Source organism: Haliotis asinina, chromosome 1, assembly GCF_037392515.1.
Source record: "Haliotis asinina isolate JCU_RB_2024 chromosome 1, JCU_Hal_asi_v2, whole genome shotgun sequence".
Taxonomy (NCBI): Eukaryota; Metazoa; Mollusca; class Gastropoda; order Lepetellida; family Haliotidae; genus Haliotis; species Haliotis asinina.
Genome location: NC_090280.1, coordinates 100894291 through 100908375, shown reverse-complemented (window position 1 = coordinate 100908375; position 14085 = coordinate 100894291). Strand labels below are relative to the sequence as shown.

Below are 14085 nucleotides of genomic sequence, written 5' to 3'. Positions count from 1 at the left end.
TCACTCACTCACTTTGTTGCAACAGTTCGTCAAAGTGCGTGACATTGACGTTGGATAATAAACCTGATGACGCTACCCTTCCACTGATTATCATCAGTGACACAAGAATCTTAAATGTCCCTCCAATGCCTTGCCCAGTATAGTTTACATGTGTACATTTTCATTATGTCAGTGGCACGTGTTGATTCTGAAACTGAAACTGTACGTGAACTGGAAGTCGGTCCGTAATATATCTCGCTGTGAAACCAACAAACACCCCTGAGGTGTGTGTAACAATTGGGTTATCGGATAATCAACATTTGAATTCTAGAATGAGTAAAGACACTATAAGGAAATATTAGTAGTCTGAGTTACTATGTCATTGAAATATAGAGTGGTCGTACTATGTTATATAAACCTTGTGACATAATAACGAAGACAGTATTGATCATGTTCAACTGCCTGCATGCAGAAGTGATTCAAACATCCAGAATAGTCCTAGACTGAGCATCCATGCATGGTGCAAAGTTGTGATCTTTACAAAACTGCTGGTCGCTCTGTGTTAGACTAGACTATGCTGGAAAGGCCTATGCGCTTGTAGTACATTCCAGACCTCTCAATCTGTACACAACAGGAGTGTTGATATAGCATTCTATTGGCCCCCTTCATCAATATCAACAGAACAATGTTTTCCTGATATCTGAGTCTCAACACTTTCCCCCGTACCCGGATGGAAGTATACAGAATGTTACCTTTCTGTCTAGCTTCCTGATATCAGAAGTATTTTATCCAGCTTGCATTTCTTTTCATTCTAATTATCGTCCTGAGGGCGAGGTTTCCGGATATCTGAGGTCCGTATAAGAGAGGTTTCAGTGTAGTACATATAAACCAGTCTTGCACAATGAATAATGGTCCCACATACTACACCCGTGAAGATCCGGGTTTGAATTGGTCAACCCATGTTTGTAGTAAGAAGCAACTGCTGGAGTCGGTGATAATACTAGTTGGGTGGGTTGACACATTTCATCGCTATCCCAGTTGCGTAGATGTTGATTACTGGATTGTCTTGTCCAGACTGGATTCTTTCTAGACAGCCGCCACATAGCTTGAATATTGCTGAGTGCGATGTAATGCTAAACTCACTCCACACAATCACCATTATAATGATGTTCTACAACGTGTTACGTTTTGTTTATTTTCAAATCAGATTTGTTCAGGATTGTAAATGTAAGTACATACGGGGCATAAGAAGTAGATCTCTACTGTACCAAGTATATGAACTATATAGATCCATTTGACGAATGTAGAAAATAGCTGGTGGAAGAATATTCAGTATCAAGTCCGTAATCATTGGTTTGTAAATATTACAGGCATTCGAGTTCAAATCAAATCTGTCACAGTGAGAACTCGTAACGACTGTACAGAGCGCTGTACGGATTATCGCTGAGAAAACTGTGATTAGTTTAATCGTACTAAATCGTGTTAGCCTACTTGTAATGTTTAGTTACTGAGTGAATTTAGTTTTACGCCACATCTAGCAATATTCCGGCAATATCATGTCGAGGGACACCACAAATGGACTTCACGCGTTGTACTCTTGTGGGGAACCGAACCCGGATCATCGGCGTGACAAGCGGACGTTTTAACCACTAGGCTACGCCCCATGTGTAACATACAAATGATGTAAGAAACTAAACAAACTATCATAAATTTGATCCTGTGAGACATAAATATGATCAATATGAATTAAACTGGGACTCGAACCCAAGAAAGTAGTCCCTAATCCAATTATCCAATATCAAATAGAAGTTACGATTCACGTAAGTTATTCCAAGGGACCATTAGTCGTGATGCGTCGATTAAAATAGCGAAAACAACGTACACAGTTTCACGGCGTAGAATGGCGTAGGACATCGTCCTTTCCAGGGACACTGCAAGGCTTGACCTGAAATCATTTTATGAGTTGTCAACCTTGTCAGTATGGTATTAGTATGATCTACGGTTGTGTCCTGTGGACTCTGTGTCGTCACCTTTCAGGGAGTTCACTGACCAGTTTGCGTCCGACAGCTTGGTCAAGGATAACGTTCGCAAAGACGCAAAAAGGTGACTGAACTGCCCAAACAGTATTTTTATACAGCAAGATTGAACTCCTTAAAATGGATCCTTCCTCCGGAAGATGACTTTTGAAATAGGATGCACATATTAAACATATTGAAACTAGAATATGTAATTGGGAATAATTTGGTACGCTCGTTAGCAACAGTGAATTATAACACACATTGTTGGACTATGTCTACGAGTCTTTCTGCGAATAACTTAATAATCTGAAGAGAAGTTGTGCATTTGAAAGGGAGTCAGTACTTTCCACCCAGAAAAACACTCGTTACCTACTCGAAAGCGTCACGTGACTGTTCCATGATTATTATTCAGTTGGACGCTCACAATACACGCATTTGTATTTGTCGTCTCCCCCTCACACCAACCTCAACCACCACCGTCAACCACCAACCTCAACCACCAACATCAACCACCAACCCCAACCACCAACCTCAACCACCAACCTCAACCACCAACCTCAACCACCACTATAAAACGACATACACGTGTAATAACATGTCACTCACCACAGGATGCAACAATGTGTAACAACAGATCAGGTAAATGGACAATCTGCTTGTTCTTTGTGTGTACTTTTAGTTTCTTTTGCATAATTGTTTTAATGTATACTTCACCAGCAGATACGACGGTTAATGCATTAATGACTCATTACACCATTGTGCTTATTACTATACCTGAACGTTTACACTACACACCTGGTTTCTACAGTTCATTTATGTAGCATAAAGAATACATCTAAATATTTATGATGGTATCACTCAGAGCCAACCTTCCCCCTTTTAACCTTCGTTTGAACCAAGGCTGTTGTTTACCTCCGTGAAGTAAAATCTCAAGAATGCCTCTTGGGACAGCTTAGGATTATACTCTAATGAAACATTTATTGTCAGTCATTTCGTGTGATCCATCCCATCGTCCAGCTTCTCCGTGCACAAGTTCAAGTTCTTAGTAGGTACACAAGGTCATTAACACGCATATGTATAAACTGCATACAACAAGGTCAACAACAACGTCAACAGTTATTGTTTATGAAATCAGCTTCATTTGCATTTTTGAAGTTCCGGTCACGTTGTTTTCTAGCTTAATCTTCTTGCCATTTGTGCGATTGACGTGGTATTTAAAGACAGACTGAACCTTCAAAACGTCAGTGGAACATCATTGTTGTTTGTATCTGGACACAGCTGTTTCAAGAAGGTAAGTACATATTTAATTGCTGTCTTGTTTGTAATCATATAAGTAACAACATGTGTCTAAGGACCGGTTCTTGTCCAGAAACATAATGAGAATGATCCTTCTAAGCTAATTGGAAATGTCTTATCAGACAAATTTAAACGTGTTTAGTTTGGATTAGATCTAGGTTACTTTTGTTTCAACTTTTTTTAAAAAATGATGATTAATTAAATGATTAATCTTGCTATATCGGGAACAAAACGGGTCAATAAAACCGTTTCTACTACCGCAATTAATCCCTGCTGAAACAGAAACCATTGTACGATTCCAGCAATAAATAAAGTTAACTATTGCAATTAAATATTAAAGTTGTATTATATGCTCACCTGCCTCACTTGCCTTGCCTTTGTATGTGTTCGTGATCGTCGCCACATTCTTCACAGGCTACAATGAACCCAGTGTCATTCCCACCTCATAGTGATTCATAAAAACGTTTCTTGTATAGCAATGTAACGAAGCTTTCTCAACAGAGATTCATCACGATTACAAATGTATCCGCTGCTCTTACTTAGAGAGGCTTTAATAGGTTATAGATCAGAGGGTTTAATCTCTCTTACTCTCTCCCTCTCTCTCACTCCCTCTCTCTCTCCCCCTCTCTCTCCCTCTCTTTCTCTCTCTCTATATATAAATTTATATATACACACATATGCATTTAATCTGTTAAGACCATTGCACTTCCTTCCTTTAAAGGAAACTAAGCGAGTTCAGATTTGAAGTCACATCGACAATATTTTAGCCATATCTTGACTACAAACAAGTTATAATTTTACAGCAAATTAAGGTAAACTGTAAACAAACTGTCTCAGAAGGACAGTAGAACAACTTCCAATAACTTAAAACCACTGGTCACTATAGGGGCCATGATGCAAAGGAAAGAGGGTGTTTGATGGCTGTTTGTTGTTTCTAGCGCAGTGGTAAGAAGAAATGGAGCTCAGGTACATCTCCATCCTCCTGGTTGTCATCTGCTGCAGTCTGGCGGAATGCACATCTCTGAGTAAGACGCTTTATATTAGTTTTCCTTTTTCTACGAGAAGCATTTAGGAGTTGGACCAACATGGAAGATGGCAATGTATGGAAACTTCTTTATTTCAGTGAGAGCGTATCGGTGTAGGTCTTCATATGCATACCGTTGTCAAGTCCGCTCACATTGTAATAAAGAAGTTGTTCATCCATATATCGTCATCCTTTCTTAGTTATCGTGGGTTTTTTGTTTTTGTTTGTTTTTCTTTTTGTTTGATTGTTTTTTGTGGGTTTTGTTTGGGTCACGGGCGACCCTGTCGTTTGAAGCGCACTGTTAGATGCGCACCGTTGCGTTTCTGCCAGAGGCGTCGGTGTTGTTTCAAACCCATAATATCAATTTGATTTTGTGTCCATTGTCAACATATTGCTCATTCTATATGGGTTCACCATATCAAGCTGTTATTTTAGGTGGTGTATAAATGAACTCACTTGCATCTACAAAACTGTATCGTACCGAATGTGTAGACATGGTATAGAGCTGCACTGGACTTAGAGACAACATGCTTGCTATGTTTCTATGTATGTTATAGTACTGTCGTCACTTGTCACATTAGCATCTGAATATTTTTCTGATGCCAGGAAAACGGAGATTCGCACAACAGCAACCACAGCCACAGCCACAGCCACAGCCACAGCCACAGCCACAGCCACAGCCACAGCCACAGCCGCAGCCACAGCCACAAACCCCAGGACAGAGTAAGTACATCTCCCTCCTACACGATACGTGTAATGCTTCTGTAATGGTTGCCTTTGATATACCCATCCTTTTCTAGAACACCCGGTGTTGCGAGTGATATTCAAAGATCCATTATTATTTTGGACTTTACATGCAAGGAAGCCTTCTCTGTGGACAATTGACGCTGGTTATTTTTGGCATTCTGCATAAATTACAATACTATTGACACAAAGCAGTTACTACTCCAATCGTTGATAAATGTTTACGTAATTGAGTGGTATGTTAGAAGTTGAGAAGAACAATACATACAATCTTTATAACGACGTCCAAATTTCGTGAGTGAGACGTTTTGATATAGATTATTGTATCACGGTACAAGAATCTAAAGACATCTAAGTTATCTAAAGGTCGCATTCACGAAATAAAGTTGTTGTGACGTTTGTGCGTATTGTTGATTAACGTATTTGTATTAATACACTTGAAAGTCCTACTATGTAGTTAACAAGCACGTTGTTCTCTTATACAAATTGTAAAAGTCAAATAAGTCATTTCCATACTCCGTTTGTAAATCAAATTTTACAAACTCACTGTCACTCAGTTGTGATACCACGTGTTCGTGAAAAGCGTGCATGTATGGGTGGTATAAATCACACACACATTCAAAGTCAATGTGCTGCCTACACCTTCAGAAAGATGAACATATATCTCATAAATGATAATTGTCAGTACGTTCTCTCTTATCATAGTTTCCTTTTAATTTCAGATTCCAGAAATATAGACCTAATAAACCTACTTCTTCAAGGTCAAAATCAAGTCCAAAGTCAGAACCCTGATATCGGAGGTACCACGTATTCCTTACAGAACAGGTCACCTGTCCCGGTGTATCAACCATACTATGCCGACTACCAACAGGGGATGTATCAACCATATTATGCCGACTACCAACAAGGGATGTCTCCCTACCAGAAGCTCCTCAGGTACTGGGTCATGATGAACAGAATGTATGTCCCAGGGATGCAGATCCGTAACGATCCTCGCTTCCCCGGAGGCGGTGTGGTCACTACGGGCGATGGTCGGGATGGCACGGTCATTAACCGTTACGGGATGAGGGCGACTGTCGACGGCAGGGACATTTCATGGGATAGCGAGTGGTGAATTTGATATGTCGATGTATAAGCTAGTCATGTGCCGTCAGCATGTTTAAGAGTGTCTCAAAGCTTCAATCCCAAACATATAAAAAAAACCATTAAGCAACATATACTGTTGGAAGAGCGAGACGTAGATATATTATATATTCCTTGGTATCACCAGCACGAAACTGAACTAAAACCATTCGAACTATCCGAACTTCGACACGTCTGAAAACAGTGAATAAAGAAGGTGCCAAATTTCTACTTTAACACATTCGTATTTTGGACACAACATTGTTTGTTGTTCTTACATGTGTTACTCGACATGCCAACATCATGAACAATTCAATGGGGCATTCAATTTTGCTTAAACGTTTTAAAAGAAACATTTTGCATGCTGTCCAAATAGTGATTACAATATTAATATCATTGTTGATTTGTGTTCAAAGCAAACACATCTTTGTTCTTCGACAAATGAAATACATTCACTGCACCGTCATAACATTTACGTTTTGCTGCCATCATGTATCATGTTTTGATAATAAATGGTATCAAATCAGTCACTTTCACTGGAGAAGTTTGAATCATTGTCCATTCAGTACATTTACGGATATTAAAGTTGTTCATTCTTAATAAAATTCTTTTATCATTTTTCCTGTATTACACCTCTACTAAAACTGTCCCTGTCTCTGTTTTATTTTTGCAAGAGGACAATATTTATACAGCTTATTCCTAATGATCATCTTTTTCAGAGTAGGCATATTCTTACGGAATAATCCATCAGAAGGATGAAATTTAAACGTCAACGTTAGCCCTGATTATTCGCCCAAAACATCCTCCTCGCGTGAAAAAGAATTTACCCATGAGCCGAACATGAATGGACCAATGGAAATCACTTATGCCATTAACTGTTCCCAACAGGGTAACGATGTCCGGTGCTATTGGTAGCACGGTTCACATCACATAATGCGCTCCAAAGAATGAGGGTATTTCTAATGCTCAGAGCTGCTTAGTAGCGAACCTGTCCCACATAGCCATCCGTCATCAGTCACGTCTCGACCAGACAGTCGAGGATCAAACAACTCAGTGGCTACTTTCTAAAATAAATGGTTGAAGTTACCTTTCCATTTGAGGACATAGTATAAGGTATTGATTACAAAAAATATTATCCTCCAAAGATATTTTCCATCTGCTCCACTTAAAACAGTATCATGAAGCACTGACTATATATGCGTTTCATGACAAAGGCAACTATGCTTGTTGTAAGAGGCGACTAACGGGATCGAGTGGTCAGGTTCGCAGACTTGGTATACACGTCATGGCTTCCCAATTGCGCAGATCAATGCTCACGCTATTGATCACTGGATTGTCTGATCCAGACTCGATTATTTACAGACCGCCCCAATATAGCTGGAATACTGCGACCCAAAACTAAACTCACTCACTCACTCAAGGCAAAGGGTTTCATAGAATATTTATGCATAACGATAACCAGTATAATAAAATAGTACCCTCGTGTTTCAAGATATGGGGTTTCATTAAAAAATGCACGGTTGTACATCCCCTTCAACAGTGTTGACACGTGGAGCTGATATAATGAATGAAACGCTATTGAAATGCGAACGTACGCGTTATAATCTGTCGTTTGATGTAATATGGATCGGGGATATAATAAACATATAGACATATAACAGAAAAGAATTTTTATGCATTCATCGGTGTCACATGGCGATTCGATTTAAAGAATCACCTTGACATTATTAAACTTCCTTTTAATCTTAGTGGTCAGTAGCTGCAAATTGTAGATGAGCAGTCGTGGTGATATAGTTGCATTCACAACGTAAACATTGGCTGCCAATGCCTTCTTGAGGAAGGGATATGGAATAGTCTAGGAACGTTATGTTGACGTCCAAGAAGTCAACATCCATAATATTCTGCCTTATACAAGTTGTGGATTTACTTGAATATCAGCTTCTATATGCCTCTCAAAACCTCAAGAAGCAACATGTTTGCATAATTATCAACTGACTGTTTAGTACGCCAACTTTGAAACTGGCCTGTTCATCAGACACTTCGACGTTGACAAGACACGATGTTTGCACACATTCTACTCTAACTAAATCATACAGGTGTAACACTTCAGCATGACATCTAATCAGGAAACTACAGGAGAATTTACAAGAAAAAACAAACCAAATGATTCATGAGCAGATTTATTTTAAACTTCCATTTCTTTTCGTTACAGCTCGGAAAGCCTGGGGCTCGTATGTGTTCGGATTACGTTCTGTCTGGTAGAGAGGGTATTGACTTCCATGACATTGACTGCGTTCTCTCTGAACTATGCTAAGGACAGGCTAGCCTAGTGATTAAAGAGTCCCGTCCACATACCAAATGTCTGGGTACTTTGAAATGGACTGTCACCCTCGTGCCCTTTACAGAGGTACTGTTCACGGAGGCGTTAATTCCTTCCGATCGCTCACATATCTCTACATGACAGGGGAACTCATGAATTACAATACCGTATTGTCCATAAAACTAACCTAAACTATTTGTTCAACAAATGATTGTATTGACGCATTGTGTGAGTTGGAAACATTTAAGCGCAGGTTTTTAGTGTTTTTAAAAAACAAACAGAACAGAACAACGGAAACATATTTAGTGGTGTAACGGAAACTGAAAAACAATGCCTGAATCACAATTTCTCATCCTGTGTTCTTGCAAATCGACATGCATTGTGCGGTATACACAATACTACAGGAGGCGACCGCCGTCATATATCTAGAATATTGCTGAGTGCGACGTAAAACAAAACAAACTTTTACTCACTCACTCACTGTAGGATGAAAAAGCACATGCCACAGATTGCAAATAACCTTTAATTTTTGTATGTCTCCAAATAATACTTACTTTGCAACTCCAGTAATACACACATATAATTGTGTTCCTCTTCTTAACACAAACCAGTCCAATCTAAACTTTCATTTTTGAACGACCAACTCAAACTTGACAACATATTCCTAGAATTAAGTGAAATTCCATATTATTAATATTATACCTATTTATTCTGAAACCGCGTATATCTATGTTGTATATATTTACCTATAACACTATACCCATCACATGTTGAGACACATCTCTGATACCTGTGACGGTTTAGCAGCCTAGTGGTTGAAGCGTTCGCTCGTCGCTCCGAAGACCCTGGTTGATTCCCCACATGAGTATAAAGTGAGAAAGCCAATCTGTGGTGACCCCAGCCATGATATTGTTGGAATATTGCTAAAAGCAGCGTAAAACTACACTCACTCATTCATGCTAATGACTCCCAAACGTTCGTTCAAGAGCTCGAATTTCTCAAGAACGCAGCTACGTACAATCAAGATTCAATCATGGAATAGCAACACAGGATGCCACTAGATACGGTTTCTGTGTTTCAGTATGGGAAGGTAACGTTGTAAACAAAAGTTAATGCTTTGTCAGCAAATGTATATTTTCTATGACAATATATGATGAAAGTGTATTCCTTCGAAGCCGTTTACATATATGCCGAAATTAAATATGACTGGAAGCACAAAGAGAAAATTATTGAAAATGAGTAATGACACCAGGTGTTCTACAAAAAGGGCAAACGATCCCAGGTTTAATCTGCAGGTGTTCATCATGCAGGATCTATAACCAGGTAAATGTACAGTGCCAGGTATGAGAGCCCTTTGATCTGAGAAATGACAGTGTGACTGTTTTAGAGTGAACACAGCTCAGGTCTCGACCTATATGGGCGTAAATCTACAACCACATAAATCAGCCTTCACGATGGAACTTACATCACATAAATATGCTAACCACACCTGTCGGTGCATATTAGCCCTCTGATAACATAAAATTCCTTGTTTGACCCCCATGTCAATAGGTGGCGCTATATAAGCATAATTATTCAGAATGCTCGGAGAGAGTCTGGGGCAGACTCGAGTGAAGGACAGTAAGGTTTGTTGTCTACGTATCTAAACATCGTGGTGTTTTTGTCTGTTTACGTGTACGTTTTGTACGTTTCCTGCAAAATGAAAGAATTTCAATCTTGTATTTGATATTCTTTTCGTGTCCAGTTACGTGATGTCACGAACAGTGTCTGTGATCCCTTCATTTGATTTTCATTTGTTTTTCCTTTATGCCAAGCTGAATTAGTTTCTGAGGATATTCTTTTGTACTGACGATGTGTATAACATTATCATCGTGACCATTGAAATAGGTCATCATCATCATCATCATCATCATCATCATCATCATCATCATCTGCCGCTGTAACAAGAGCATATTAGTGTCTGTAGTGGTACCATTAGTATTGGTGGTAGTAGTTGTAGTAGCTGTTGTTGTTGTAGTAGCTACACTGTATTGAAGTTCACGTTTCAGTGACCATTTTGTGAAACATTCAAATATTTCACCTACTTAAGTCTCTACTGAACACTGCGTCCAGGGTGACTAGCTCTACATAAACATACAAGAGATGTAATTACAATTGTTTTGTTTCAGGAACTGACAATGATCCCGTTCGTAGCTCTGCTGGTCTGGTCGTTTCTCGGATCCGTGTCAAGCCAACGTACGTGTACACTGTTCGCCTACCCTGTACAGCTTTTGGTTTTCTAATTACAATGATCATTACGATTACGATCATGGTTCAGTGAACATAAACAGACATAGATTGCTAAATTTAGTTTCAGGTCATAGTGAGCACCACAAGATTACCAAGATGTCAATTTTGTGTTCACAAGCCTTTCACCACAAATATCTGCTTTTACCTTGCACAGGTGTCGTTATGTGCACATTGATGCATATACTATTATCCAGTATCACCCTACATACATTGATAATACAACTCTGGTAAGAATTTATTAGAATCTAACGTGGCTGCTTTTGCTACTTTAATGTTATAAAGTGTTACATATTATTACTTTGATATGTATTATTTATATTTTATTTATATTTCCATTCGCAGGCATCCTGTGGTCAGGTAGTGCAAGGGAGATAACAATTCCTCTTGATGGGACTGGACCTCATGTAACTGGCATTCCCATCGGACCTCAGATGTCCGGACTGCCTCTGGCACCCCAAATCTCGGTTCCAGTAGAAGTTCGATCACAGCCATGGCTCCGGAAAAGAACTTCCTTCCCAGTATCGCAATCGTTCCCTGTGCAGTATCCCAAGTTCCCATTGCGCTACCCTAAGGAATTCACGAAAGCGTTTCTTCCAAAACATCAAATACAAACTTCCCAACAACCAATAAGAGTGCATTACCCTCAAATGCATGGTTACAAACATCTTCAGGAACAAATGAAACCATTCGACCCAAAACCATATTACGGGACTCCACTCTCTGACTGGAAAACCAGCGTTGGTGGAAACGTCTTTGTTGTTCCGTCGTCTTCAAATAAGGTGTATACAGATCCAGTGATCCTCGCGGGATATCTCCGTGCAGTGAAGAGTGGAGATTTGTGGAAACCAAACTACTTTCCTGGACAAACGATCACCAATAATCTGCAAATACCTGGCGGCGGTGTCGTCCTAGCTGGAGACGGAAGTGACGCAACGGTCGCCGGCCCAACCGGAAGTTATTCGATTGATGGCGGTGACGTGGACAGGGTTAGTTTGGTATAAAGACTCAGTGTCATTTCGTTTCGGAACAAGGCGAATATGTGCTAATGTCATGTGTTTGTTAAATAGCTGTTGTATACCGGCATGGACATTCAGACAGGTATCAGGATATTATTTTAATATTGTGTTATACGCTTGACACCCGGACTGTACAACTGTAGCATTACCTTGGACAAACGAGACAACGAACATTATACCGCATGTACAGGAATGTGCATTCATGACGTGTGCATTTCTATTTGGCAAATGTCTGTTTTGTTTTCTGACTGGTGCTTCCGCCAGTAACAGTGCATCCTTATAGTGTTCAATTTCCACCATACTGGTGCTATCCAGAAATATTGTTATTCCACGGAGATTTGTCCACCAGTGTTTTGATGACTGATGTCATAAACAAGTACATAATTTCATGTTTCAGTGATTTCTCCATGAATGAATGCATAACAGTCAATCGGATATTTGTTTATTCCCATATTCCACCAAAGAAGGCATACAGGGTACTAGATGACTAACAACCCAACAGAAATTGTTCATGGTAAATTGGATATACCATCAAATATCGTTGTGTCGACGTTTGATCTAGTGTATCGAGGTAACTTAGGTTCGACACCAACTACCAAACAGAAGCACCAGGCATTTACTAGTAGACTACAGAACGTATGGCACATCATACCTTATGGCAACGGTGTATGTATGTATGTATGTATGTATGTATGTATGTATGTATGTATGTATATGTGTGTGTGTGTGTGTGTGTGTGTGTGTGTGTGTGTGTGTGTGTGTGTGTGTGTGTGTGTGTGTATTCACTAGCTAGCTCGGGGGACACAAGTGCAAACCTTATACCGATGAACCGCGCGAGAATCATGCTGAAATTGCTGTAGAGCATTGCAAAGAGCTTATATATGGACAGCCACGTTTTGTTAAAGGTCACATGCAAAAATTAAATCAGACACAATTAAAGCACTGTTATCAGTTGTTCATGATATGTATAATGCATTGGTGATTGTAAAAAAAAATAATAAACAAAACTATTAGCGTATAATCGCAAATCAAAAGTGCAATATCTTGTACTTGGGTTTACCTCCCTCGAAACGAAGCAGTCGCGATGCCGAACCCAGTCAGTGCCGGTGAGCGTGCATTTATGTGTAACGAAGCCTTGTCTTTGGCCACAGGTTCATTTGCCGATACGCTTAGCCGGCTCTTTCTTTATGGCTTATAAGGCCGATAGGTGTTAAATTCAAATTGCAAATGGTCAGTAATTGAAGTTGTGAATTGCATATTGTCATTAGCAGACAGGCAGGCAGACATATAGGCGTCAATTAACCAGACATTGCGTTTTTCTGTGACAGAGTCTGCTTATTACAATCAACGTGTCTTTTTTATGTGACGAGTATAGATTATTTACTTGTCTATGTACACAACTAAGATAAGAGTACTGCTCACGACTTCATACTCCGGGCAGGCATACTGTTTCAAGCTCCGAAAACCTACTCACTGTGCATGCGTTATGAGCGCAGCGCAGCATAGCTGTTGAAACCACTCTTTCCCCAGCGCTGGGGGAAACTTATTATATGGTTTGAACTCCGTTTTCGCGGGGTTTTTTCACCGCGGTCGTTGCAACTTTATAGTTTTAATTGGCATTTTTGATGATTTGTTTCGGTAAGTGCATACCGAAAGGTATCAGAATCTGCAAAGTTGCGTTCTACATTGCATGTGAACTTTAAGAATTCGCCATCGTTTCATCGTTTATTGAACTCATGATAATAATCTTTCCAACGTTACGAATTTGTTTTACAATACTTCATTTCATATGTAAACGGTTTCTCTAAAAAGTATTTTGAACAGTTGACTGGCTACATTTACATTTGTGGGATTTAACTTTTGATGGATATTCCTGATAACCATCCAAAGGAAGTGGCGTGTGAATGTGTATGAATGGAAGTGAAGAATTGTAAGCTGAGAGTAATATGGAAACCCCCACCATACAAGAGCAATAGATCGTAATTTGATAACGTCATACTTCTGATGTCCACTGTTTGACTGTTGTATTATAAGAAGCACAGCCTCTTTGTTGCCACTCTTTCAGTGTTTCCTGTAAACAATTGTCCTCCAATGTTCGAACTAATCACATAAATGGAAACATGAAACACTGCAGTTATCAACACTTCCAGATGAACATTTGCACTGAGGACCGTGTGACTGCGTGACATCTTGTGCATTTCACCATCTGGTTTTTGTTTTAGTGCCAGAGAGTGCTATTTATAGGTGGGTAGGTCAGTAGTAAAAACAAGTGTATGC

The 14085-nt window shown here is 39.6% G+C and overlaps 2 protein-coding genes across 7 annotated transcripts in view; both read left to right on the top strand.

Annotated features, from left to right (window-relative positions):
* The window catches only part of LOC137256808 (uncharacterized), an 80950-nt gene extending 68753 nt beyond the window's left edge, over nt 1-12197 (top strand). Inside the window, exons 1-3 of one of the 4 annotated variants that reach the window (XM_067794571.1) lie at nt 10049-10128; nt 10672-10738; nt 11135-12197. In XM_067794571.1, the coding sequence (XP_067650672.1) occupies nt 10084-10128; nt 10672-10738; nt 11135-11793 (771 nt within the window). In that variant the 5' untranslated portion in view covers nt 10049-10083 and the 3' untranslated portion in view covers nt 11794-12197. Of the gene's footprint in view, nt 1-10048; nt 10178-10671; nt 10739-11134 lie in introns of those variants that run through there. The other 3 variants (XM_067794573.1, XM_067794572.1, XM_067794569.1) reach the window with 3 other exon arrangements.
* LOC137256854 (uncharacterized) lies at nt 2856-6753 on the top strand. Of its 3 annotated transcripts, none has more exons than XM_067794576.1 (4): nt 2856-3288; nt 4237-4318; nt 4924-5040; nt 5784-6753. In XM_067794576.1, exons 2-4 carry the CDS (start codon nt 4249-4251, stop codon nt 6173-6175), a joined length of 579 nt encoding a protein of 192 aa, XP_067650677.1. In that variant the 5' UTR covers nt 2856-3288; nt 4237-4248; the 3' UTR covers nt 6176-6753. The 3 variants fall into 3 exon arrangements, with proteins under 3 accessions (XP_067650677.1, XP_067650675.1, XP_067650676.1); XM_067794574.1 differs by having other exon boundaries at nt 4232-4318; XM_067794575.1 differs by lacking the exon at nt 2856-3288 and having other exon boundaries at nt 3897-4318.
* Nucleotides 12198-14085: the final 1888 nt, after the last annotated feature.

Bases quoted from the DNA above. Each gene is read 5' to 3' on its own strand.
- LOC137256854 (XM_067794576.1), top strand. From the start codon at position 4,249: ATGGAGCTCAGGTACATCTCCATCCTCCTGGTTGTCATCTGCTGCAGT. The intron at 4,319-4,923 runs GTAAGACGCTTT...TTCTGATGCCAG, and splicing joins GGCGGAATGCACATCTCTGA to GAAAACGGAGATTCGCACAA. The intron at 5,041-5,783 runs GTAAGTACATCT...TTTTAATTTCAG, and splicing joins GCCACAAACCCCAGGACAGA to ATTCCAGAAATATAGACCTA.